This window comes from Mobula hypostoma, chromosome 1 (assembly GCF_963921235.1).
Source record: "Mobula hypostoma chromosome 1, sMobHyp1.1, whole genome shotgun sequence".
NCBI classification, from domain to species: domain Eukaryota; kingdom Metazoa; phylum Chordata; class Chondrichthyes; order Myliobatiformes; family Myliobatidae; genus Mobula; species Mobula hypostoma.
In genome coordinates this window covers 21,181,535-21,205,696 of record NC_086097.1, presented here as the reverse complement: position 1 = coordinate 21,205,696, position 24,162 = coordinate 21,181,535, and the positions used below count along the sequence as shown (strand labels likewise).

Genomic DNA, 24,162 nt, shown 5'->3' with positions numbered 1-24,162 from the left:
GAGGCCTTTTATTTGGGCTAATTGTATTTGAGTTACACAAAATACTTTTGTCAAACTTTAAAATTAATTCATACAAGAAAACACTGTAACACACATCAAAGTTGCTGGTGAACGCAGCAGACCAGGCAGCATCTCTAGGAAGAGGTACAGTCGACGTTTCGGGCTGAGACCCTTCGTCAGGACTAACTGTAACTAGCATATCTTTCTTTAAGAATATTACAATACTTCACACCTTTAATTCTAAGTTTCATTATTTAATTTTATTTCAACACGAAAAATAAATGAATAAAAATTGACTGTTGCACTCAGTGTGATGACTGGGGCCGAATACTTATTGCTAGTTCCCTGAAATTTGGCTCATAACTACAGACAGCCAGTCCAAGACAGTCTGTGAGGTGTCTGTCAGTAAGACAGCTCCTGTACTTATATTTAATAATTTTTCATCTGTGAAAATGCAATTTCACATAGATAAGTTGACCGGAAGTAGAAACTGACTTTTACTGCTATAAAACCAACGTGCACACTGCGCATTGCTGGGGCCCCATCAGTAGTAATTGCCACCAGTTTATGAATGGGGTTGTCATTTTCACAGACATATTTTTTAAACTCATTGTAAATATCCTCACCTCTCGTTCTCTCCTTTAATTGCAAAAGAGTGAGGAAGTCCTCCTTTGTTGTAAAATCCTGGAAAGCCATTCTGACAAATACAACAAGCTGAGCTGTTTGCATTACATCCAGGGATTCATCGAATTGTAGTGAAAAATATCCACGTCCTCTAACAGTGACTCTACCCTCCTCGTCACTGTTGCAGGGCCAAGTGGTATATTATGTATTGCGGTTGTGATGTCGTTTTTGTTTTTAAAGTCATTAAAAACAGTCTCTGTGGTAATGGCCATTGCTTCCTTGAATAAATCGCCATCTGTAAAAGGCTTCTTGTGTTTGGCCAAAAGGTGACTTAAACGAAATGATGCTTCAATAGCAGCCTTATTTTCAGCAGCATGTTTTGTGAAAAATGATTGCTGGGCCTTCAACCCTGATTTCAGCTCCTCAACTTTCCAGGCACGAATTGTGCTCTCTGGGGGGTAGGTGTCTTTAAATTCCTGGTGGTTGGTGTTGTGGTGCCTCTCCAGATTCCCTCCTTTAGTCAGTGCTTGTGTTTGGTGGCACAACATACGTACACACTTGTCTTTCACCAAAGTAAATAGAAATTCCTCTTCCCATTCTGGATGGAATTTGTACTTTTTCGCCTTCTTTCGTGGAGCCTCCGCCATGCTATCAGGATATCATGAGCGAGTGCCATATATTGATGTTTGTGACAGTTTGTACTCTTATCCGGTGGTCCCCAACCTCCAGGCCGCGAAGAATGCAGTGCTGCAGCAGTACAGCGGTGGCCGGAACGTACCCAGCACATCTTTAAGAAAAAAAAGCCGAAATAAACAAACTAATTAATTAGGTGCCACCCGACACGAAAATGTAGGCCCAGATCAGAGACGACGCAATCGTGTCGGGCGGCACCTAATTAATTAGCTTGTTTATTTCAGCTTTTTTCTTAAAGATGTGCTTGGTGCGTTCTGACTACCACTGTACTGCTGCATTCTTCGCGGCCCGGTGGTTGGGGACCACTGTGTATCTAATTTAATTGGTCGCTTTGATGCAGCACAAGCTACGCTGAAAATGCAGTTCATGGTGGGGGTGCTACACACATGCGCGCTGGACAGGAAGAACGGAACTGAAACCCCGCAACCCGGAAACAATCTCTCTTTACAAACAGCTTTGTAGCAAAAGTATTGCTATATTGACATTATCCTAATTAGTATTACTTATTTTTATAATGCTCACTTTACAACAGTATTTGTGTATTTATTTTTGATTTTTTTTGGGATCTACTGGGAAAGTCTCAAAGATCGACCGGTCGATCGCGACCGATGGGTTGGCGACCCCTATTATACAGTATGAAGTTAGGTGATTTAAAAAGAGAGGACAGGAGTACAGTATTTGGTCCTTCAGTCCTTTCCACCAGTCAATTATTTCATAGATTATCTTCATCTCTACTCCACGTGCCCACTTGGCTCTAACTCCTCCGGTATTCAAGCAAAATACAATCAAGATCAGTACTGACATTTTCAATTGTCTCATCTAGTTCCAAATTTGCTCTCTTCAAAGTGTTTCCTGATTTCCTTTATGAATAGCGTAGCACTGTTTTAAAAAGATTGGATTTATTTGTCACATGCACATGGAAGCCTTTAGTGAAATTTGCCTTTTCCATCAAATCAAATTAGCGAGGATTGTGCTGGGCAGCCCACAAGTGTCATCGTATTCCCGGTGCCAACACTGCATGCCCACAACTCATTAACCCTTTGGGATGTGGGAGGAAGCCAGAGCAGCCAGAGGAAAACCACACAGCCATGGGGAGAACGTAAAACTCCTTATAGGCAGCTCCAGGATTTAATGCTGATCAATGACGGCTGGCACTATAAAGCGATGTGCTGACCGCTACGCTAGTGTGCCACCCACAGATTATGTTAAAACAACATAAGGTTATGCTGTTTTGTTCTTAGCTCCCAATGGAAATATTTTCCCTCTATGTCCACATTCAAAACATTTAATTACCTTAACCACCTCAGCTTGACAACCATTTTCTCTATTTAAGAGAATACAATATTAAATAATTCTGCAATTGCTTCAATTATTTGCCATCTGCCCAATTGTGTTAGTAATTTGAGATCATAGTGTAACTTTTCTTTTCCTCTTCAGGTTCTGAATGCTCCCCTTAATGCAGCCTCTGTCAGCGCTAGAGATGCCTGTAAAGCGGGACTGCAGCCAGTTAGCAAGTGGAAAGCATATACTTTAGCTGGGTATCCAGGTAATGTACATCATGCAACCTGAGGAGATTACAACTCTATCATTTTCAATGAAATATGAATAGAACCACTGTGAGTGTTGCTTAGAATGATGACCAGTGTCTTCATCTGTCAGTGGAGAGCCGTCTGTTTGCAGATTGAAAATATACTTGGTATTGAACTGCACAGAAGGAGACCATTTGGCCTATTGTGCCTGAAGTGGTTCTTTGAAAGCTGGGAACTACATTTTACAATAATGCGCCGAGCACTTGAACGAAGCTGATTATGGTCAAGCACCACTGCTCTGGGAATAGCAAGCGGTTGACTTGGTTGTCTGCAGGTAGTATTAGCTACAATCAGTTGAACTGATCTGACAGTAAATTAAATGCAGGTACTTTTTTTTTCTGCATCAACTATGGAGAATGGTGCTCTGCTATCTTCAACTAATCCTTTTTTTAGTCTCTCATTTTATATCATGGTAATGCTCAATCAGACCTTTAACTTTGTACTTTCCAGATGGCTGAGCCTGTCTTGTCATTTATGATGTCACCATAGAATCTGGGACGTTCATATCTTTATTTCCTTATTATTCAGGATCTTAACTGAAAATTTATTACTACTGAGTTTTACTTTAAACTTGATCTAATCTCAAAATATTAAAATTTTTTATGAATTAAAGAGTTGATTATTCCAATACTATTGCAGATGGTTTCCCATATTCTACTCTATAAACCCAGTCTTCCAAAATAGCATGATATACGTAATTCTAAAATAGCACAATTATTTTCCAAGAAGACAAAACCATTGACTGGATTTGTAATTTTGGTCATTTATAAAGCATTAATAGTGTTTTTGTGGTTTGTAAGTCTGCTTGAGCTTTGTATGTTTTACCTCATTTCAAAATTCTGCTTTACAAATACTGAATCAAAGGCCTCTTATCTCCAGCTGATACTTTAGAGAGTGCAGCAGCATCTGCCTGGAAGCAGTAAATAGCTTCTGATCTCCTAGAACCTTGAAAAACTCCAATGAATGCTTTTAAATGTGAAGGATTTCTCATGCAAGAATGGATGATGATGATGAAAATCAAAATATATAATGTCAGGAGAGAAGTATGTATCTGAACTTGTACAGTAGGGTGTAGAACCATAGAAGACTACAGCACAGCAAACAGGCCATTCAGCCCTTCTAGTCTGTGCCAAAACTTTATTCCCCTAGTCCCATTGACCTGCATCCAGTCCATAACCCTCCAGACCTCTCCCATCTATGTATCTATCCAGTTTATTCTTAAAACTTAAGAGTGAGCCAGCATTTACCACATCAGATGGCAGCTCGTTCTACACTCCCACCACTCTCTGAGTGAAGAGGGGAGGGGACATCAACTCAGACCATGAGAGGCCTGCATCGGGCATTTTCATGCCTTACAAGGTGCAGATTGGAAGTCTGTGTGGGGCGCCACTCCTCGCACAGACACTAGAGCAATGTGTGATTAAGTGTCTTGCTCAAGGACACAAACACGCTGCCACAGCTGAGGCTCGAACTAGCGACCTTCAGATCACTAGACAAGCGCCTTAACCACTTGGCCACGTGTCCAACACGTGAAGTAAAGAAGTTCCCCCTCAATCTTTCCCCTTTCACCCTAAAGCCATGTCCTCTCGTATTTATCTCTCCTAATCTAAGTGGAAAGAGCCTACTCGCATTTACTCTGTCTATACCCCTCATCGTTTTGTAAACCTGTATTAAATCCCCCCTCATTCTTCTATGCTGCAAGGAATAAAGTCCTAACCTGTTCAATCTCTCCCTGTAACTCAACTCCTGAAGACCTGGCAACATCCTAGTAAATCTTCTCTGCACTCTTTCAATCTTACTGATATCCTTCCTATAGTTAGGTGACCAGAACTGCACACAATACCCCAAATTTGGCCTCACCAATGTCTTATACAACCTCACCATAACATCCCAACTCCTATACTCAATACTTTGATTTATGAATGCCAGGATGCCAAAAGCCTTCTTTACAACCCTGTCTACCTGTGACACCACTTCAGGGAATTATGTATCTGAACTCCCAGATCCCTTTCTTCCTCCGCACTCCTCAGTGCCCTACCATTTACTGTGTATGTCCTACTTTGATCTGTCCTTCCAAAATGCAACACCTCACACTTGTCTGCATTAAATTCCATCTGCCACTCTCTGACCCATTTTTCCAGTTGGTCCAGATTCCTCTGCAAGCTTTGAAAGCCTTCCTCGCTGTCCACAACGCCTCCAATCTTAGTGTCATCGGCAAACTTGCTGATCCAATTTACCACATTATCATCTAGATCATTGATATAGACAATAAACAACAATGTTCTCACACAGATCCCTGAGGCACACCACTAGTCACAGGCCTCCAGTCTGAGAAGCAATCATCCACTACCACTCTCTGTCTTCTCCCACACAGTCAATTTCAAATCCAGTTTACAACCTCTCCATGGATACCTAGTGTCTGAACCTTCTGAACTAACCTCCCATGTGGGACCATGTCAGAGGCCTTGCTAAAGGCCATGTAGACAACATCCACAGTCTTTCCTTCATCTACTTTCTTGGTAACCTCCTCGAAAAACTCTACAAGATTCGATAAACACAATCTACCACGCACACAGCCATGCTGACTATCCTTAATCAGCCCTTGGCTGTCCAAATACTTGTATATCCGACCTCTCAGAACACCTTCCAATAATTTACTTACTACTGATGTCAGGCTCACCTGTAATTACCTGGTTTACTTTTGGAGCCTTTTTTAAACGACAGAACAACATGAGCTACCCTCCAATCCTCCGGCACCGCACCTGTGGCTAAGGACATTCTAAATATTTCTGCCAGGGTCCCTGCAATTTCTACACTAGTCTCTCTCAAGGTCCGAGGAAATATCATGTCAGGCCTGGGGGATTTATCTACCTTTATTCGCTGTAAGGCAGCAAGTACCTCCTCATCTTTAATCTCTATATGTTCCATGACACTACTGCTTGTTTCCCTTCCTTCCATATGCGTTATGCCAGTTTCCTGAGTAAATACTGATGCAAAAAAAGTGTTTAAGATCTCTCCCATCTCGTGAGGCTCCACACATAGCCGACCACTCTGATCTTCTAGGGGACCAATTTTGTCCCTTACTATCCTTTTACTCTTAATATACTTGTAGAAATCCTTGGGGTTTACCTTCACATTATCTGCCAAAGCAACCTCATGTCATCTTTTTTACCTTCCTGATTTCCTTCTTTAGTATTTTCTTACATTTGTGTAATGGCTGCACTGGGTTAAAGCAAAAATAAAATACCTTTCCTTAGGATAGATTGCCTTTGTCTTAAACATTGACAAAAAAATCTATATTATTTGGCAAGGCAGAAATTTTTCAGCTCCACACCTTCTCCAGTAAATGTCTCTAGGAATATTAACAAGATGATGTTGAGATTTATACTAGGATGTTCTGTGACGTAACCTGGGATTTTCAGGTATTTTGGGTCTTTCAACATCAGGTACCCTCACCCAAGCGACCCAGCCAAGGGTGACCAGGCCCCAGTTTTTTTCGCAACAGCATTGGTCCACAGGACACACCTTTTGACACATAGCTATCCGGAGGCACAGTCAGCAGCCTCTGTGATGGTTCTGATGGCTCTTCTCTTTGCAGCTCCCATAATGCCAAAGAGAAAGTAGGATCTGCAGAGCAAGCAGCCAGCAAAACCTCTACACCCCCCTCTATAGGCTCGCAACATGCCTTCCGTCCCTGTCTCTGGCATTGCTATACTAGCTCCTGATATTTGGCCTTCATACACTCGAACGCCTCCTCAATCCAGTCTTCCCAAAGAACTGTTGGTACTACCATGACCACGTGCTTCAAGGTTTCTGACAGAATGACTATGTCAGGCCTCAGTGATGATGATATGATGAAGTAAGGGAACTTTAATTGCTTGCCAAGATCAACTTTCAGTTGCCAGTCAGACACTGTGGCGAGCAAGCTTGCTGGTGATCTGGACTGAAGCTGTGGTTGGTCTCCAACTTTGACAAAGGCTATGGGCTTTCTGGGTTAGTGGAGGTGCTTACTGTTGTTAATAACCGAGGAGATATTTTCTGCCACTGCCTTCAGTACCTGGTCATGGCACCAGCAGTAGTGGCCTTCTCCCAGAGCTTTTGCCCAGCTGCTGAGTATATGTTTCAGGACCCCTCTGCCAGGGCAGAGAGGACATGATGGTGCCTCACTTTTGCCCCAGCATAAAGCTTCACTGGATCAGGCAGGGCAGTGTACACAGCCTGGGTCATGAATTTGATGCACTGGTGTTTTACCTGCCAGATGCTGGACCAGGAGATCTCCCTCTTCAGTGCTCCGTCCCATCTTGTCCAAGCTACCTGCTGCCCCATTCCTACCATATTGGTGGGACAGACTTCCTCGTCAGCTGCTCACACCTCTTCCTGGACTACTTTGCATCTGTCCTGGCCCATTTTAAGGTGGGTTGAAGAGAAGCCAGCCCCAACTGGCCAGTAAATACAGTGAAAACATCTCTTGCTGTGCCTAAAACTGGACAAATTTAAAAATACATTGTCATTCAAAAGAAAGCTTTTCCTACCATGTACTTAAAAAAAAATTTAGAGATACAGCACAGAACAAGTTCTTCCAGCCCAACAAGTCGCACTGCCCAGCAACCCAGCCATTTAACCCCACCCTAATCTCAGGACAATTTACATTGACCAATCAACCTACTAACCGGTATGTCTTTGAACTGTGTGGGGAAACCAGAGCACCCAGAAGAAACCCACTTGTTCACGGGAAGGGTGTTGAAACTTCTCGCAGAGGATACCAAAATTGATCTCTGAATTCCGGAACACCCCTGATTTGTAATAGTGTCACACTAACCACTATGCTACTGTGACACCCCATGAAGCCCGCCTGTTGTGCATGAATTTTGATGTCTTGCAAAGATGTGCATTCCCATTTTTTTACAAGATAGATCAGAGCTTTATAACTATTATACTGTTTCATAACAAAGTAAAGCCAGAAAACCTTTGAGCACTCAGTGCCTTGAAAAAGGTCATCAGTAGCCAGGCCAAAGGAAGTACAGTTCAAGTTTCTGAACCCTTTGCAATTACCTGGCTTTCTGCATTAATTATTCATAAAATGTGGCAATAATAGACAAACACAATCTGCCTAAACTAATAACACACAAACACGTGTACTTTTCATGGCTTTATTGAACACTTTTATTGCTGGTGAGATTGCTCTGCTACGGAGAGGAGAAACTGCCTTTTTGTCGCTGGTGAAATAGGTTTTGTAGAAGGCACTACCCCAGAGGTTCACATACTTTTTTTGAACCTAGACTGTAATTGTTTAAATGGTGTACTCAGTATTGACGAGAAGAAGTACAATTGGTTGTGTGTTATTAGTTTACACAGATTGTATTTGTTTATTATTGTGACTTAGACGAAGATCAGATCACATTTTATGAGTGATTAATACAGAAAAACAGGTAATTGCAAATGGTTCACAAACTTTTTCTTGCAAATGTGCTAGCTCCCTGGGCTTTGGTTAGCTCTTGTTGTGTTTGACTTACAGATACAAAATACTCTTGATATAGGTGTGTTATTTGAAAATATTTTGCTGCAAGTTATTTGACTGATCCTCTGCTTAGGATTCATGTTCATTACGGATCCCTTTCTTCCTGGATGGCAACGTTACTGGGCCAAGCAGTGTTTGAAAACCTACCCTCAGAAACCAAATGTTTGCAACTTAGACCTGCACATGTCACCAGAGGAAACTAACGACATATGGGAGCGGAGCAAAGAACAGCTAAGGTAAATGCACAGGATGTTAATTGATAAGCCTTGTTTCCTACCTGCCAGCTTCAACCTATCCCAAATCTACACCATTGCAGCTGCCCTCCACAAAACATCAAATTTCCTGACATATTTCAGTGATAATACACCTGATTGTGATACTTATTCAACTCTCTATAAACATGAGTCTTCCAACCTGTGCCCTGGCCAATTTTTTACCATGTTGTAATCACTTGTCACATCTAAGTTCACTGGCTCCCAATGCTTTTACATTAAAATTAAAGCTTTATACTTTCATGGCCTCAATATCTATATTCTCCTCCAATACTACAACCCAGCATGCTGTGCTAATTCTGGCCTCTTGATCATTCCCAAATGTAACCGCTCTGCCATTCATGGCTGGGCCTTTTGCTGCTTGGACCACTGAGCAATGGAATTGTTTTTCTCTCTCTCGAAGCATCTTGTGTTGTCTATCTTTTTCCTGTTATAAAGACACAATTTTGATGACACTTTTAGTCGCCTTCCCCATCATCTCCTTGGTGTAACTCGTTATGGAAACATAGAAAACGTACAGCATAATGCAGGCCCTTCGGCCCACAACGCTGTGCCGAAAGTGTACCTACTTAGAAATTACCTAAGGTTACCCATAGCCCTCTACTTTTCTAAGGCCCTTGTACCTGTCCAGGAGTCTTTTAAAAGACCCTATCATATCCGCCTCCACCACCATCGCCGGCAGCCCATTCCACTCACTCACCGTTCTCTGCGTTAAAAAGAACTTACCTCTGACATCTCCTCTATACCTACTTCCAAGCACCCTAAAACTGTGCCCTCTCGTGCTAGCCATTTCAGCCCTGGGAAAAAGCCTCTGACTATCCACACGATCATTGCCTCTCATCATCTTCAGGGCGAGAGGTCCCAAGTTCGAATCTGGCCGGCTCCCTCGCACGCTGTCCATCCGTGCCTGGATTGAGTGTCGAGCTAACAAATTGACCTTGTAAAAAAAAAACCTGGAGAGGGATGGTCTCCACCAGGTTTCAGATACACAAGACACACCGTATGATGAGCATACCAAAAAGATCAGTGCAAAAAGCTTGTCATGGTAGCGCCCCGACGACTCCACCAGGAGTTAAGGGCACATCTCCAAAATGCTCTCCCACTGAGAGATCTGACACCCGACCAGGTTCATTTCCCAATACCAGATCAAGTACAGCCTCTCCTTGTGTAGGCTTATCTGCATATTGTGTCAGGAAACTTGCCTGAACACACTTAACAAACTCCACCCCATCTAAACCCCTTGCTCTAGGGAGATGCCAGTTAATATTTGGGAAATTAAAATCTCCCACCACGACAACTCTTATTATTACACCTTTCCAGAATCTGTCTCCCTATTTGCTCCTCGACGTCCCTGTTACTATTGTGTGGTCTATAAAAAACATCCAGTAGAGTTATTGACCCCTTCCTGTTTCTAATTTCCACCCACAGAGACTCAGTAGACAATCTTCCATGACTTCCTCCTTTTCTGTAGCCATGACACAGATCAGCTGTGCCAGGTCCCCACTTCTTTTGTCTCCCTCTCTGTCCTTCCTGAAACATCTAAAGCCTGGCACTCTAAGTAACCATTCCTGCTCCTGGACCATCCAAGTCTCTGTAATGGCCACAACCTCCTAGCTCTAAGTACTGATCCACACTCTTAAGCTCATCCGCTTTGTTCATGATGCTTCTTACATTAAAATAGACACATCTCAAACCATCGGTCTGAGCACATCCCTTCTCTATCACCTGCCTTTCCTCCATCTCCTCAGTTTGGTTCCCACCCCCCAGCAATCCTAGTTTAAACTCTCCCCAATAGCCTTAGCAAACCTCCCTGCCAGGATATTGGTCCCCCTCAGATTCATGCAACCTGTCTTTTTTGTATCGGTCACGCCTGCCCCAAAAGAGGTCCCAATGATCCAGAAATCTGAATCCCTGCCCCCTGCTCCAATCCCTCAGCCATGCATTCATCCTCCACCTCACTCTATTCCTATACTCACTGTCGCGTGGCACAGGCAGTAATCCCGAGATTACTACCATTGAAGTCCTGCTTCTCAACTTCCTTCTTAATTCCCTGTAGTCTTTTTAGGACCTCCTCCGTTTTCTTACGTATTCGTTGGTACCAATATGTACCACGACCTCTGGCTGTTCACCTTCCCACTTCAGGATATCGTGGACGCAGCCAGAAACATCCCAGACCCTAGCACCAGAGAGGCAAACTACCATCCGTGTTTCTTTCCTGCATCAACAGAATCGCCTGTCTGACCCCATAACTATAGAGTCCCCTATTACTGCTGCCTTCTTCCTTTCCCTACCCTTCTGAGCCACAGGGACAGCCTCTGTGCCAGAGGCATGGCCACTGTTGCTTCCCCCAGGTAGGCTGTTAACCCCCCCCCCAAAAGTACTCAAACAGAAGTACTTATTGTTAAGGAGAACAGCCACTAGGATACTCTCTAATATCTGCCTCTTGCCCTTCCTGACTGTAACCCACTTATCTGTCTCCCGAGGTCCTGGTGTGACTACTTGCCTATAGCTCCTCTCTGTCACCTCCTTGCTTTCCCCAACTAGACGAAGGTCATCGAGCTGCAGTTCCATGTCCCTAATCCGGTCCTTAAGGAGCTGCAGCTCGACGCACCTGGCACAGATGAGGCCTTCCGGGAAACTGGGAGTCTCCAGGGCTTCCCACATCTGACACCCTATACAGAATACCGGCCTCACAGACATACGTCCTGTTTCTATTCTTCACAGGTAACCTATCTTGCCTCAACCCATTATCGCCAAAGCCCTCCTACTCTGTCTCGCTGTGCTCTGGCGCCCACTCTTTAAAGCTGTCTCCTTTTAAACTTGCGCCGGTCTAACTCGCTGACGTCCACGCACTTGCGCAGTCGTCCCTTCATAAACAGTTATAATTACTGTTTGATAATTCTCCAGAATGCTTTTGAGAAGTTTCACTTCGATGGCAGTGTCATGTATATAGAATTAGCTTTTTCACCAGACCAGTCAAAAAATTCAGAAGAGTTCCTTAAGGTTATTATAACCAGGGATGGTAGTGGAGATAAGCTCCCACTGACTATTAGAATTAGAATCCAATTTATTATCACTGGCATGTGAGGTGAAATTTGTTAACTTAGCAGCAGCAGTTCAATGCAATACATAATATAGAAGAGAAAAAAAGTAAAAATACTAATAATAATAAGTAAATCGATTTCAGTATACATATTGAATAGATTTTAAAAAATGCAAAAAACAGTATATTAAAAAAATGAGGTAGTGTCCAAGGGTTCAGTCTCCAAAGGTTCAATGTGCATTTAGGAATCAGATGACAGAGGGGAAGAAGCTATTCCTGAAATGCTGAGTGTGTGCCTTCAGGCTTCTGTACCTCCTACTTGATGGTACAGTGAAAAAAGGGCATGCGCTAGGTGCTGGAGATCCTTAATAATGGAAGCCGCTTTTCTGAGACACTGTTCCCTAAAGATGTCCTGAGTACTTTGTAGGCTAGTACCCAAGATGGAGCTGACTAGATTTACAACCCTCTGCAGCTTCCTTCGGTCCTGTGCAGTGGCCCCTCCATACCAGACAGTGATGCAGCCTGTCAGAATGCTCCCCATGGTACATCTATAGATGTTTTTGAGTGTATTTGCTGACATGCCAAATCTCTTCAAACTCCTAATGAAGTATAGCCGCTGTTTTGCCTTCTTTATAACTACATCAATATGTTGGGACCAGGTTAGACCCTCAGAGATCTTGACAACCAGGAACTTGAAACTGCTCACTCTCTCCACTTCTGATCCCTCTATGAGGATTGGTATGTGTTCCTTCGTCTTACCGTTACTGAAGTCCACAATCAGCTCTTTGTCTTACTGATGTTGAGTGCCAGCTTGTTGCTGCAGCACCACTCCACTACTTGGCATATCTCACCCTTCTACACCCTCTCGTCACCACCTGAGATTCTACCAACAATGGTTGTATCATCAGCAAATTTATAGATGGTATTTGAGCTATGCCTATATAGAGTCATAGTGTATTTAGAGAGTAGAGCAGTGGGCTAAGCACACACCGCTGAGGTGCGCCAGTGTTGATCGTCAGTGAGGAGGATATGTTATCACCAATCCACACAGATTGTGGTCTTCCATTTAGGAAGCTGAAGATTCATTTGCAGAGGGAGGTACAGAGGTCCAGGTTCTGCAAATTCTCAATCAGGACTGTGGGAATGATGGTGTTAAATGCTGAGTTATAGTCGATGAACAGCATCTTGACATAGGTGTTTGTGTTGTTCAGGTGGTCTAAAGCTGTGTGGAGAGCCATTGAGATTGTGTCTACCATTGACCTATTATGATGATAGGCAAATTGCAATGGATCCTTGGTGAGGCAGGAGTTCAGTCTTATCACAGGCAATAGTCATTAAGGCAGCTCACTTTATTCTTCTTAGGCATTGGTATAATTGTTGTCTTTTTGAAGGAAGTGGGCACTTCTGCCCGTAGCAGAGGTTGAAAGTGTCCTTGAATACTTGCACTAGTTGGTTGGCACAGGTTTTCAGAACCCTACCAGGTACTCCATCAGGACCTTCTGCCTTGCGAGGGTTCACTCTCTCTTTAAAGACAGCCTAACATCAGCCTCTGAGACAGAGATCACAGGGTCATCAGGTGCAGCAGGGATCTTCACGGCTGTAGTTGTGTTCTCCCTTTCAAAGCGTGCATAGAAGGCGTTGAGTTCATCTGGTAGTGAAGCATCGCTGCCATTCGTGCTGTTGGGTTTTGCCTTGTAGGAAGTAATGTCTTGCAATCTCTGCCAGAGTTGCCGTGCGTCTGATGTCGCCTCCAACCTCATTCAAAATTTTCTCTTCACCGTTAAAATAGCCCTCCGCAAATCATACCTGGATTTCTGGTACAGGCCTGGATCCGCCAGACATGAATGCCGCAGATCTAGCCTTCAGCAGATGATGTACCTCTCAGTTCATCCACAACTTTTGGTTTGGGAATGTACAGCAAGTCTTTGTAGGCATGCACTCATCCACACAGGTTTTAATGAAGTCAGTAACAACTGCAGCATACTCATCTAGATTCGAAGATGAATCCCTGAATACAGTCCAGTCCAGCAATTCAGACCAGTCCTGTAGACACTCCTGTGCTTCCCTTGTCCATACCTTCTTGATCCTCACTACTGGTGCTGCAGTCTTCAGTCTCTGCCTATACTCAGGGAGTAGAAGTACAGCCAGGTGATCAGACTTCCTGAAGTGAGAGCGTGGAATAGCACAGTAGGCATTTTTGATGGTGGTGTAGCAATGGTCCAGTGTGTTGTTTCATCTGGTATTGCAAGTGATCTGTTGATGGTAATTGCTTAGTGATTTTTTTTCAAAACTGGCCTGGTTAAAACTGTGGTGAAGGAGTTAGGGTGCATTGTTTCGTGCATGTTGATGCCTTTGCTCAGATTATCTAAAGCCTGCTTGACATTGGCCTGAAGTGGAATGTACACTGCTACCAAAAGAATCCCAGAGAACTCCTGTGGTAGGTAAAAAGACCAGCACTTAACTGGTAGATATTCCAGGTCTGGTGAGCAGAATTGAGACAGCACTGATATATTTGTGCACCAAGAAGAGTTGATCATGAGACATACTCCTCCACCTCTGCTTTTGAGAGACTCTATAGATCTATCCTGATGGTGTATAGTAAACCCGTCGATCTGAATTGCTGCATCCGGTATGGAGAGGGTTAACCAGGATTCCGTGAAACAGAGGACACACTGTCCTAATGTCCCTCTGATTCAGCACTCTAGCTCTGAGATCATCAATTTTACTCACCAGAGACTGTAAATTTGCCAGCAAGATGGTCGGTATTGAGAGTTTAAAACCCCGTTTCCTTAAACGCACTTGTAACCCCGCTCTGCACCCGTGCTTCTCTGAGATATCCTACATGGGCACTTCCGACCACAATCGGTGTTGTTTCCATCAATTTTAAGCTGCGATAGTTTGTTTAAACGCATTAAGACATCTTTGTTGACTGTACTGACCTTGGAAGCAGTTGTACTTTTTAGCTGCATCAGGCTGAAATGAGAATATTTAATCGTATCCATTGAGAGTACTGCTGCTACTCAAGTTGCGCTTAGGCACCTCGGTGTGCACCTCAAATGCCCTCTGACAACTAAGTCCAGCTACTAAGCCCAGTGGAACCATTTCTACTGACAGGAGAAGGGGCAAAGGCAGGTTACTAAAGCCTTTGTCCTAGTCACCTCAGGCAGATGGCGCCCATCAGCTATGGTTGGCAGTTCATCTAGGAGAAGAAAATTTCTGTTCTCAAACCTCCGCTGCCTGCAGCTATACCCACTCATGGAGAAGGCTTCGGGAGTAAACCCCCAGGGAAAATCCCTAAGGCAGTCCTCTGTTGAGTTCAGTGCTGACTGGCAACTTCTGTAACGCTGCTGGTACCAAACTGTATGACTCTGCTGTTCCTTTGGGTTAATCAGATGCATGGAGAGGGAGGGCTTGCTACATGGGCAACAGCTCGCATATCTAGGCGGCAAGAATGCAACATCCATGGTCAACTTTGATCAACGGAGGCCTCTGTCAGAACATTCAGAAGGGTACTAAATGATTAGGGAACTAGCTGTACAATGGAACAGAAAACCCTAATAAAAATATTCGCAACAAGCTGAAAAAATGTTGACTATATTATCTTATTTATTGCATCACTTTACAATGCAAGCTGTAAGATTGGGGTTTGATTCCCACCACAGTCTGTAGAAGGTTGTACATTCTCCCTGTGACCACATGGGTTTCCTCCCACATTCCATTGACATTAGGCTTAGTGAGTTATGGGCATGCTATTTTGGTGTTGGAAGTATGGAGACATTTACGGGCTATGCCAACACAATCCTCATTGATTTAATTTCATACCCACAGTACCTTTCACTGAATGTTTTGATGTACATGTAACAAATAAAGCTAATCTTTGAAACTTTTCTTTTTCCTAGTACCCATACATTGGTTACCTGCAAACAGGCAACTTCTCTGTTTTCATATTAGAACAGTTAATTTCCCAAGACCCTTTGTTCTAACAGCAAGTGAAAGCTAGAAAACAAAAAAAAACTTAGCCCATAAGGATTGAGAAATAGCAATAGAAAGAGATCATCCATCAAACAGTAAAGGGGAAGAGGTTGAAAGTGGGCATTATGTAGAGTAAGCTCTGCCAAAGAGCACATGCTGTTTTCAATTCACCAGGCAGTTATTTGTCTGTGCCTTAATCTGCTGTTAACATTGTGTTCTTGTAAAGTTCTTTAGTTGGAATCTATAACATGCATCCTATATGAATTGAAATCAGGCCAAATGAATTATTCCTGTGGAATGGAAGTGGCAGGCATTGGAAAATTGGAGCCTAAGTTTGAAGAAATGCAAAATGAGGAGCAAAGAGAATAATGCTAAAAAAGGTTTAGGACATGTGCACACATTTCCCACAACGCACATTGAGAGACAAGCACATCTCTTAAAAATAAATCCTCTACATAGATTAAAGCACTTCCATTAAATTATTCAACAATTTTAGTGCTTTTTCATGGCTTATAAGCCCAGCTGACTCCAAATAAAGCTACACCCTGACTGCTCAGCATTCGGTGAAGCACATCGAAGCTCTGAAAAACTCATCACAAGCTGATTCTGTTTGTTGAATCTAGGTTCAGTGACTGGGAAATAAAAATAATATATTGAAATAATACAACTGGTCCACTAGTACTAGTATTTATTTTATTATTGCTCCTCCAATTCTACCTATTTCTAAAAAAAACATTTAGCACTTCAGTTGTTTCTATGGCTGGTTGAGTGTCTGGAGTAAATTACTGTAATATGGTATATGCATCTGAAGAGATATTCAGTTTTCAAAGTTCCAAGTAAATTTATTATCAAATTATGTATATGTCACCACATACTATCCTGAGATTAATTTTCTTGCAGGCATTCATAGTCAAACAAAGAAATGCAATAGAATGGTTGACAAACTACACACAAAGACTGTCAAATAACCAAAAGAAGATAAGTTTTGCAAATTCAAAAAGAGATAATAAATAAATAAATAAATCCTACCCAGAACACGAGTTGTAAAGTCCTTGCAAGTGAGTCTGTAGGTTGTGGAATCAGTTCAGTGTTTAGGTGAGTGAAGTTGTCCAAATGGTTCAAAAGCCTGACAGTTGAAGGGTAATAATAGTTCCTGAACTTGGTGGTGTAGGAACTAAGGCTCCTGTAAAAAAATAATAATAATAATTCGGCATGTCATCGAAAACCTTGGCAACTTCTATAGATGTGTGGAAGAAAGTGTGCTAACTGGCTCCATTACACACTGATATGGGAACACCAATGCCTCTGAGCAGAAATTCCTACAAAAAGTAGTGGATTCGGCCCAGTACCTCACAGGTAAAACCCTCCCAACTATGAAATGCATCTACATGAAACATTGCCGTAGAAAAGCAGCATCAATCATCAAAGATCTTCTCCACCCAGGCCATATTCTCTTCTCATTGCTGCCATCAGGTAGAAGGTACAAGTGCCTCAGGACTCACACCACCAGGTTTAAGAACAGTTACTGCCCCTCAACCAACAGGTTCTTGAACAAAAGGGGATAGCTACACTCATTTAAGAACACTGTTACATTGTTATTTCATGCTTGTTATTTATTGCTATTTATTTACAGCTGCATTTGTCCAGTTTGTTTACAGTTAACAGTTCCTGATGTTTACAATTACTGTTCTAAAGATTTGCTAAATATGCCCGCAGAAAAAGGATCTCAAAGATGTATGGTGACATATATGTACTCTGATAATAAATTTTTACTTTGAAGTAATACTAAGAACATTGTTGTGGGGATGGAACTGGACTCTCTCACGGTGGTGTCTGGAAAGAGGATGCTGTCTAAGTTGCATGCCATCTTGGTCAATGTCTCCCATCCACTACATAATGTACTGGTTGGGCACAGGAGTACATTCAGCCAGAGACTCATTCCACCGAGATGCAACACAGAGCGTCATAGGAAGTCATTCCTGCCTGTGGCCATCAAACTTTACAACTCCTCCCTTGGAGGGTCAGACACCCTGAGCCAATAGGCTGGTCCTGGACTTATTTCATAATTTACTGGTATAATTTACATATTACTATTTAACTATTTATGGTTCCATTACTATTTATTATTTATGGTGCAACTGTAACGAAAACCAATTTCCCCCGGGATCAATAAATTATGACTATGACTATGACTATTAGTTGTGGATTCCATAAGATATAAAAGTCCTTGAAAGTGAGTCCATAGGTTGTGTTCAGTGATCATTTGAGGTGAGTGAATCAGAATCAGATTTATTATCACCAGCATATGTCGTGAAATTTGTTACCCACACTGGTTCAGGAGCCTGATGATTGAAGAGTAATAACTATTCAGCACTTAAAAATGAAATGATCAAATTCCTGTTGCTTAATGGAGAAGACATTATTCATGTAGAACGATGATGAGGATATTTTTGCTTGACTTTTCAGTGTGGCATATAACTGCACAACTGCAGTGCTCACTTGCAGTTAATAATGTTTGTCCTCCTATTCCCTGAGTTGCCATATTATTATGCCTGGAGCTAAAAAGCTTGTGAAAACTGATGAGAAGAAATGGGTTTTTATTCTCTCAAGTACATTATATCCTAATGTAACTTCAGTTACTTCTCGAATTTCCCTTTTTAGTAAGGATCATTATTGTATGTCAAATTTGAAACTTGCTAAGTTTACACTTGGAAGCCACACAATAGTGTTTAGGTACTAATTTAGTGTACTAATTTATTACACTACATCCTGTATAAGCATTCCAGATCCTCATCATAATTTTCCTTTTATCCTATAAAACCATTCTGTCCATGTCCTCTAAAATAAGCTTTGGTAAATGTAAATTCAGCTAATTAATCTCCTATTGGAAGGAAGCAAATGCAGGTATAAAAGAGGCTTGTTTTGAAAATAAGACTGCCCAACCATCCACATCAAATATCTTAAAATATCAGAAAGAGCTGACAAGTGTCCTGAAGTCTGCACTGCTAAAACCTAGCTCAGTCATGTTCTAGAAGTTACGATAAAACATTTTTATTGTTAGACTATGTTGCTACATTCCAAAAGTGTACAGGTTAGACTGATGTGGTTATATCACTGGTCCTGATGAATGGTCTCAGCCCAAAACATTGACTGTTTACTCTTTTCTGTCCTGATGAAGGGCTTTGACCCAAAAGTCGACTGTTTACTCTTTTCCATAGATGCTGCCTGGCCTGCTGAGTTTCTCCAGCATTTTGTGTGTGTTGCTTTCAACCTCTTACATCTGCAGATTTTCTTTCTTTGTGATATCACTGGGCTTTATATTACTGGATAACAGCTTAATTTCAATACTACTGCACATGCTGGAGGTCTACTATATAAATTGCTGAAAATACACAGGTAGTCAGGCAGCTTCTGTGGCTATATTCATAGCTATGCTCTTTGGCGTTGACAGCCTTTAAGTTCAATCTAAACCCTTCCTACATAGCTCTCTATTTCTCTAATATCCATATGCCTATTTAAGAGTTTCTTAAATGCCCTTAATATATCTGCCATTACCTGCACCCATTTCACTCAACCACACTCTGTAAAAACTTAACTCTGATATTCCCCCCACCTTTACTTTCCTCCTATCATCGTAAAATTATGCCAATAATGTTAATGTTTTGGTTTGATGACATTTGATTACAATTCTGTTCCTGTCTTCACAGATGCTGAATCCAACCTGATGAGTATTCTGTTTTCTTTTCAATGTTAGTATTCCCATTCATCGTTCAGTAAGCATTTATAAAATTGACATTATCTAAATGGATGCAATGCACTTTGTTTTAAAAGCCACAAATGAGTTAACACATCTGACTAGAACTAATTAATGGCAGTTTAAATTACATCAGCTGCTAATTAACATTGAAGGAATGTATAGAAAATGAAGCTCTAATTTCAAAATGTCTCCCATGAATGCACCAGTAGCTATAAAAGACGGTGATACTGATTATCACATAGGTAATCATTCCTTGGTGATCTGAATGTAATGTGGGAACCAAATGTTTTTTTTTCACAACTTGCTAGACATATGTAAATTCATTTTAAATATTCTGAGCAAGTCCATAAAATGAAATTTAAAAGGTGGATGTGGAACTGCATAGTTATTCGTATAGTCTTGTAGGCTGGGCAGAAAGTCAAGAACTTTATAAATGCTAGCACCTCCTAAAGCTGGATTCTTAAAGTTGTATAGGATTTGTCATTTTCTATTTGGTTACCTCAAGACATGCTATGATGTCAGAGGTGCTATATAAATGTAGTTATTGAGGTGGAGGACTGTAATGATCTGTTTAAGTTACATTTCCTAATCAATAAAGCTAAATACATTCTGACTTAATATACAAAGAACATCATGTAACCCTTTGTTTGTATCTCCCTCCTCCCCACCTCCACAAACTCCATTATCCCTTCCCCAAATACAAACTTCATGGATGCAAAAATTGAAAGAAAATCCAGTGTTTTCTTTCTTTTATGACTTAACCTTTCCTTCTGCCAATCAGGAATTGTGTCAGAATCTTATATCAGCATGAAGAGAATTGTTATTTTTTCTTTAGTTGATTTCATTGGAAAGGCATCAAATCTTTCTTCGAAGATCTGCAGACTTTTTCTCTTTCCTTATTCCTGTCACTTGCTGTCTTCCCCACTGCCACCCTCTGTCACTGTTCATACTCTATTCTTTTGTTTTGTAAAGGATTATGATTAAGTTATTAATCTTCATTGTAAAGCCACTTTAATATGTTTTATAGAGCTAAAGGGCATTTCATAATTTTTGGTTTTCTTTTTTTTGAATCAAGAACAAAACTTGTGGGTTTTAGGCATACCCTAACATCACAGACAGTCAACATTGGTAAAGTACTGTATGATTCCTGAAAACTAAAAAACTTCAGTTTCAAGGTGTCTGACTGCAAGGAACACGAAGCTTACACTCTCACTAATGTGCAGTTCAAATCCCTGAGCTGCCAATCACAACCCACATGTTTTATGTGCTTGGGTGAGTTTCTAGTCCACACTGCTAGGAGCAGTACTCTTAGATATGAGCCACCTTATCGCATCAACAATGAAGGGGTGGAAGAATGTCAGGACGTACTTCAGTGATACACTATCCCGATTTGATATCATTAGAGCAGAAATCTCCGGATGAAGTTTGCTATATAGAAGTGGTGTGTAACCCAAAGGAATGTGAGACGAATAAATGAAAGTCCAGCTTTTAATGGGATTTCACTTTTTTTTTGATAGGCTAAAATGCCCTGGTAAACGAGAGGCTAAAAGCTTGCTAGAGAAGCTGCGATGGGTTACTTTAGGATACCATTACAACTGGGAAACAAAGGTAATTTTTCTCTATGACTAAAAGAGCATTTTAAGAAAACATCTATTAAGTATCTATTATCAAGCAAAAGTCCTTTTTATCAAGTTTCATTTTTTTTTGTGATGTCCTCCCTATCCAGCTCCTAGTCGCTTGTCAACTTCACACTTAGTTGATAGCAAAGTTAACCAAAGTCATAGAACACTACAGTACAGAAACAGGCTCTAAGGCCCATCTAATCCATGCAAACTGTTCTGCCTAATCAAACTATTATTCTGCCCATCAATCTACAACCGACCATGGCCCTCCATACCCATCCCATCCATGTACCTATTCAAATTTCTCTTAAATGTTGAAATGAAACCCACGCTTCTACAGGAAGCTCGTTCTAAACTCGCACCACTTTCTGAGTGAAGAAGTTTCCCCTCATGTTTCCCTTAAACATTTCACTTTTCACTCTTATCCCATGATCTCTAGTTTTAGTCTCACCCAACCTCTGGAAAAAGCCTGCTTACATTAACGCAATATCCCCCTCATAATTTTGTAGGCCTCTGTCAGATCTCCCCTCATTTTCCTATGCTCCAGGGAATAAAGTCCTCACCTATTCAAGCTTTCCCTATAAATCTGGTCCTCAAGACCTAGCAACACACATCAAAGTTGCTGGTGAACGCAGCAGGCCAGGCAGCATCTTTAGGAAGAGGTACGGTGGACGTTTCGGGCCGAGACCCTTCATCAGGACTCATCTTCTCTTTCTGCGAAGCCTCAAGACCTAGCAACATCTTTGTAAATTTTCTCTGCACTCTTTCAACCTTATTGATATTATCCCTGTATGTAGGTGACCAGAGCTGCACACAATGCTCCAAATTAAGCATCACCAACATCCTATACAATTTCAACCTAACATCCCAACTCCTTTGCTAAATATTTTGATTTATGAAGGCGAATATGCTGAAAGCTCTCTTTACGACCCTATCTACCTGTGATGTCACTTCCAAGGAATTATGAATTTGTATTCTCAGATCTCTCTGTTCTACTATACTCAGTGCCTACTGTTTGCCATGTAAATCCTACTCTAGTTTGTCCTCCCAAAATTTAACACTTCACACTTGTCTGCATTAAATTTCATCTGCCATTTCTTAGCACAGTGTAGACCCTCAATCTTTGAGTCATCCGCAAAATTGCTGATCCAGTTTACTGCATTATCATCCAGTTTGTTGATATAGACGACAAACAACAACAGACCCATCACCAATCCCTGCAGCACACCACTAATCACAGGCATCCATTCCGAGAAGTAGCCATCTACTACCGCTCTCTAGCTTCTCCTGCAAAGCCAATATTGAATCTATTTTACTACCTCATCCTGAATGCCAAGCAACTGAACCTTCTCGACCAACCTCTTGGAATCCACTTCATTCACTGAGGAGAAGCCCTTGCTCAGTAACCTCTCCTACTCTCACAAATGCATCCCAGCAATCTTAGTCATCCAAGTTATATGGTTATGGTTATAAGTAATTTCTTTTACTCTGCAAATATTTTTGAACTACCGTCCACTGCTACTATCCAGGATGTTCAGAATCTTCCTGTGTCCTCTTCTGTACTCCCTTTTCACCTATGACTGCGTTCCTGTACATGGTTCTAACTCCATAATCAAGTTCGCAGACGACACCATGGTGGTTGGCCTGATCAGAGGGGACAACGAGACAGCCTACAGGGATGAAGTCCAGCACCTGGCCATGTGGTGTGCCGACAACAACCTGGCCCTCAACACCCAGAAGATCAAGGAGATCATTGTGGACTTTAGGCATGCCAGGAGCCACACTCACATCCCCATCTACATCAACGGAGCTGTAGTGGAGCGTGTATCAAGTTTCAAATTCATTGGTGTCCACATTTCCAAGGATCTCACCTGGTCCCTGAACTCCTCCATCCTGATCAAAAAGGCGCAACAGCACCTTTATTTCCTGCGGAGCATGAAGAAAGCTCACCTCTGTCCCAGGATACTGACGGACTTTTACCGCTGTACCATTGAGAGCATACTCACCAACTGTATCTCAGTGTGATATGGCAATTGTCCCATTCTCTCTGAGGATAGCAGCATTGACAACGACATCCAGAGCCACATTAAACAGGTATTTTCGCCTTGAAGTCTCGCCTTTGGGAGACTTCAGTGTAGAGTCTTCCAGAACAGGAGCCTTCGTCCCTCCACAAAGGTCACCGTATACCAAGCGGTCTGTGTCACCACCCTCCTTTATAGCTGTGAAGCTTGGGTCACATCAAGTCCTTGGAGCACTTCCACATAAGCTGCCTCCAGCGCATCCTGGGAATTACCTGGTGTGAGCGGGTGCTTCACACTGAAATACTTGTAAAGACCAACTGCAGGAGTATTGAGGCCATGATCACCCAGTGTCAGCTGCAGTGGCTGGGGCACGTGATAAGGATGCCCCCATGTCAGCTACCCCGCAGAGTGTTATAGGGCCAGCTACATCATGGTCGATGCTCAGCTGGAGGGCCGAAGAAGCGCCATAAGGATCAGATGAAGAATGCTTTAAGGAAGTGCAAGATCAGACCCAAGGACTTGGAGGATGTTGCTGCTGACCTTACCATTTGGCGACAGCTGTGTAGGGACGGGGTTCGTATTCTGGAGATGGAAAGAACAACCAGAAGGCAGCAGAAGAGAGCCAGGAGAAATGCAGTCAGGGTTGCCACCACTACCACATATACATGTCCCACTTGTATTAGAGCTTGTGGGTCCAGGATAGGACTGTATAGTCATCAAAGATCTCACCGTTAAAGGAGTGGACGTCGTCATCAGATTTCGATGGACAACCGAAGAAAAGTTATTTACTTTTATTGGAACTTACAGTAACTTCTAATACTTGCACTGTACTGCTGCCACAAAACATCAAATTTCACAACTTATGTCAGTGGCAATAAACTTAATTCTGTTTCTAAAGCAAATTAGGAACAAAAAGTGAGGGAAGAGAATACTGTAGGTCCCTTTAAGGATCAGTGGGGTTGTCTTATGTTTGGAGCCTCATGTAATCGATGATCTTCAGTTACAATGTCGTCAGTATTTTCTGGAAGACTTGGAAGCTCCTGACAGATGA

General features: G+C 42.1%; 1 protein-coding gene across 1 annotated transcript in view; it reads left to right on the top strand.

Moving 5' to 3' along the window:
• The window catches only part of alkbh1 (alkB homolog 1, histone H2A dioxygenase), a 47,249-nt gene that overhangs the window by 18,033 nt on the left and 5,054 nt on the right, over positions 1 to 24,162 (top strand). Inside the window, exons 2-4 of the mRNA XM_063044565.1 lie at positions 2,755 to 2,863; positions 8,498 to 8,660; positions 20,986 to 21,076. Of these exons, the coding sequence (XP_062900635.1) occupies positions 2,755 to 2,863; positions 8,498 to 8,660; positions 20,986 to 21,076 (363 nt within the window). The remainder of the gene's footprint in view (positions 1 to 2,754; positions 2,864 to 8,497; positions 8,661 to 20,985; positions 21,077 to 24,162) is intronic.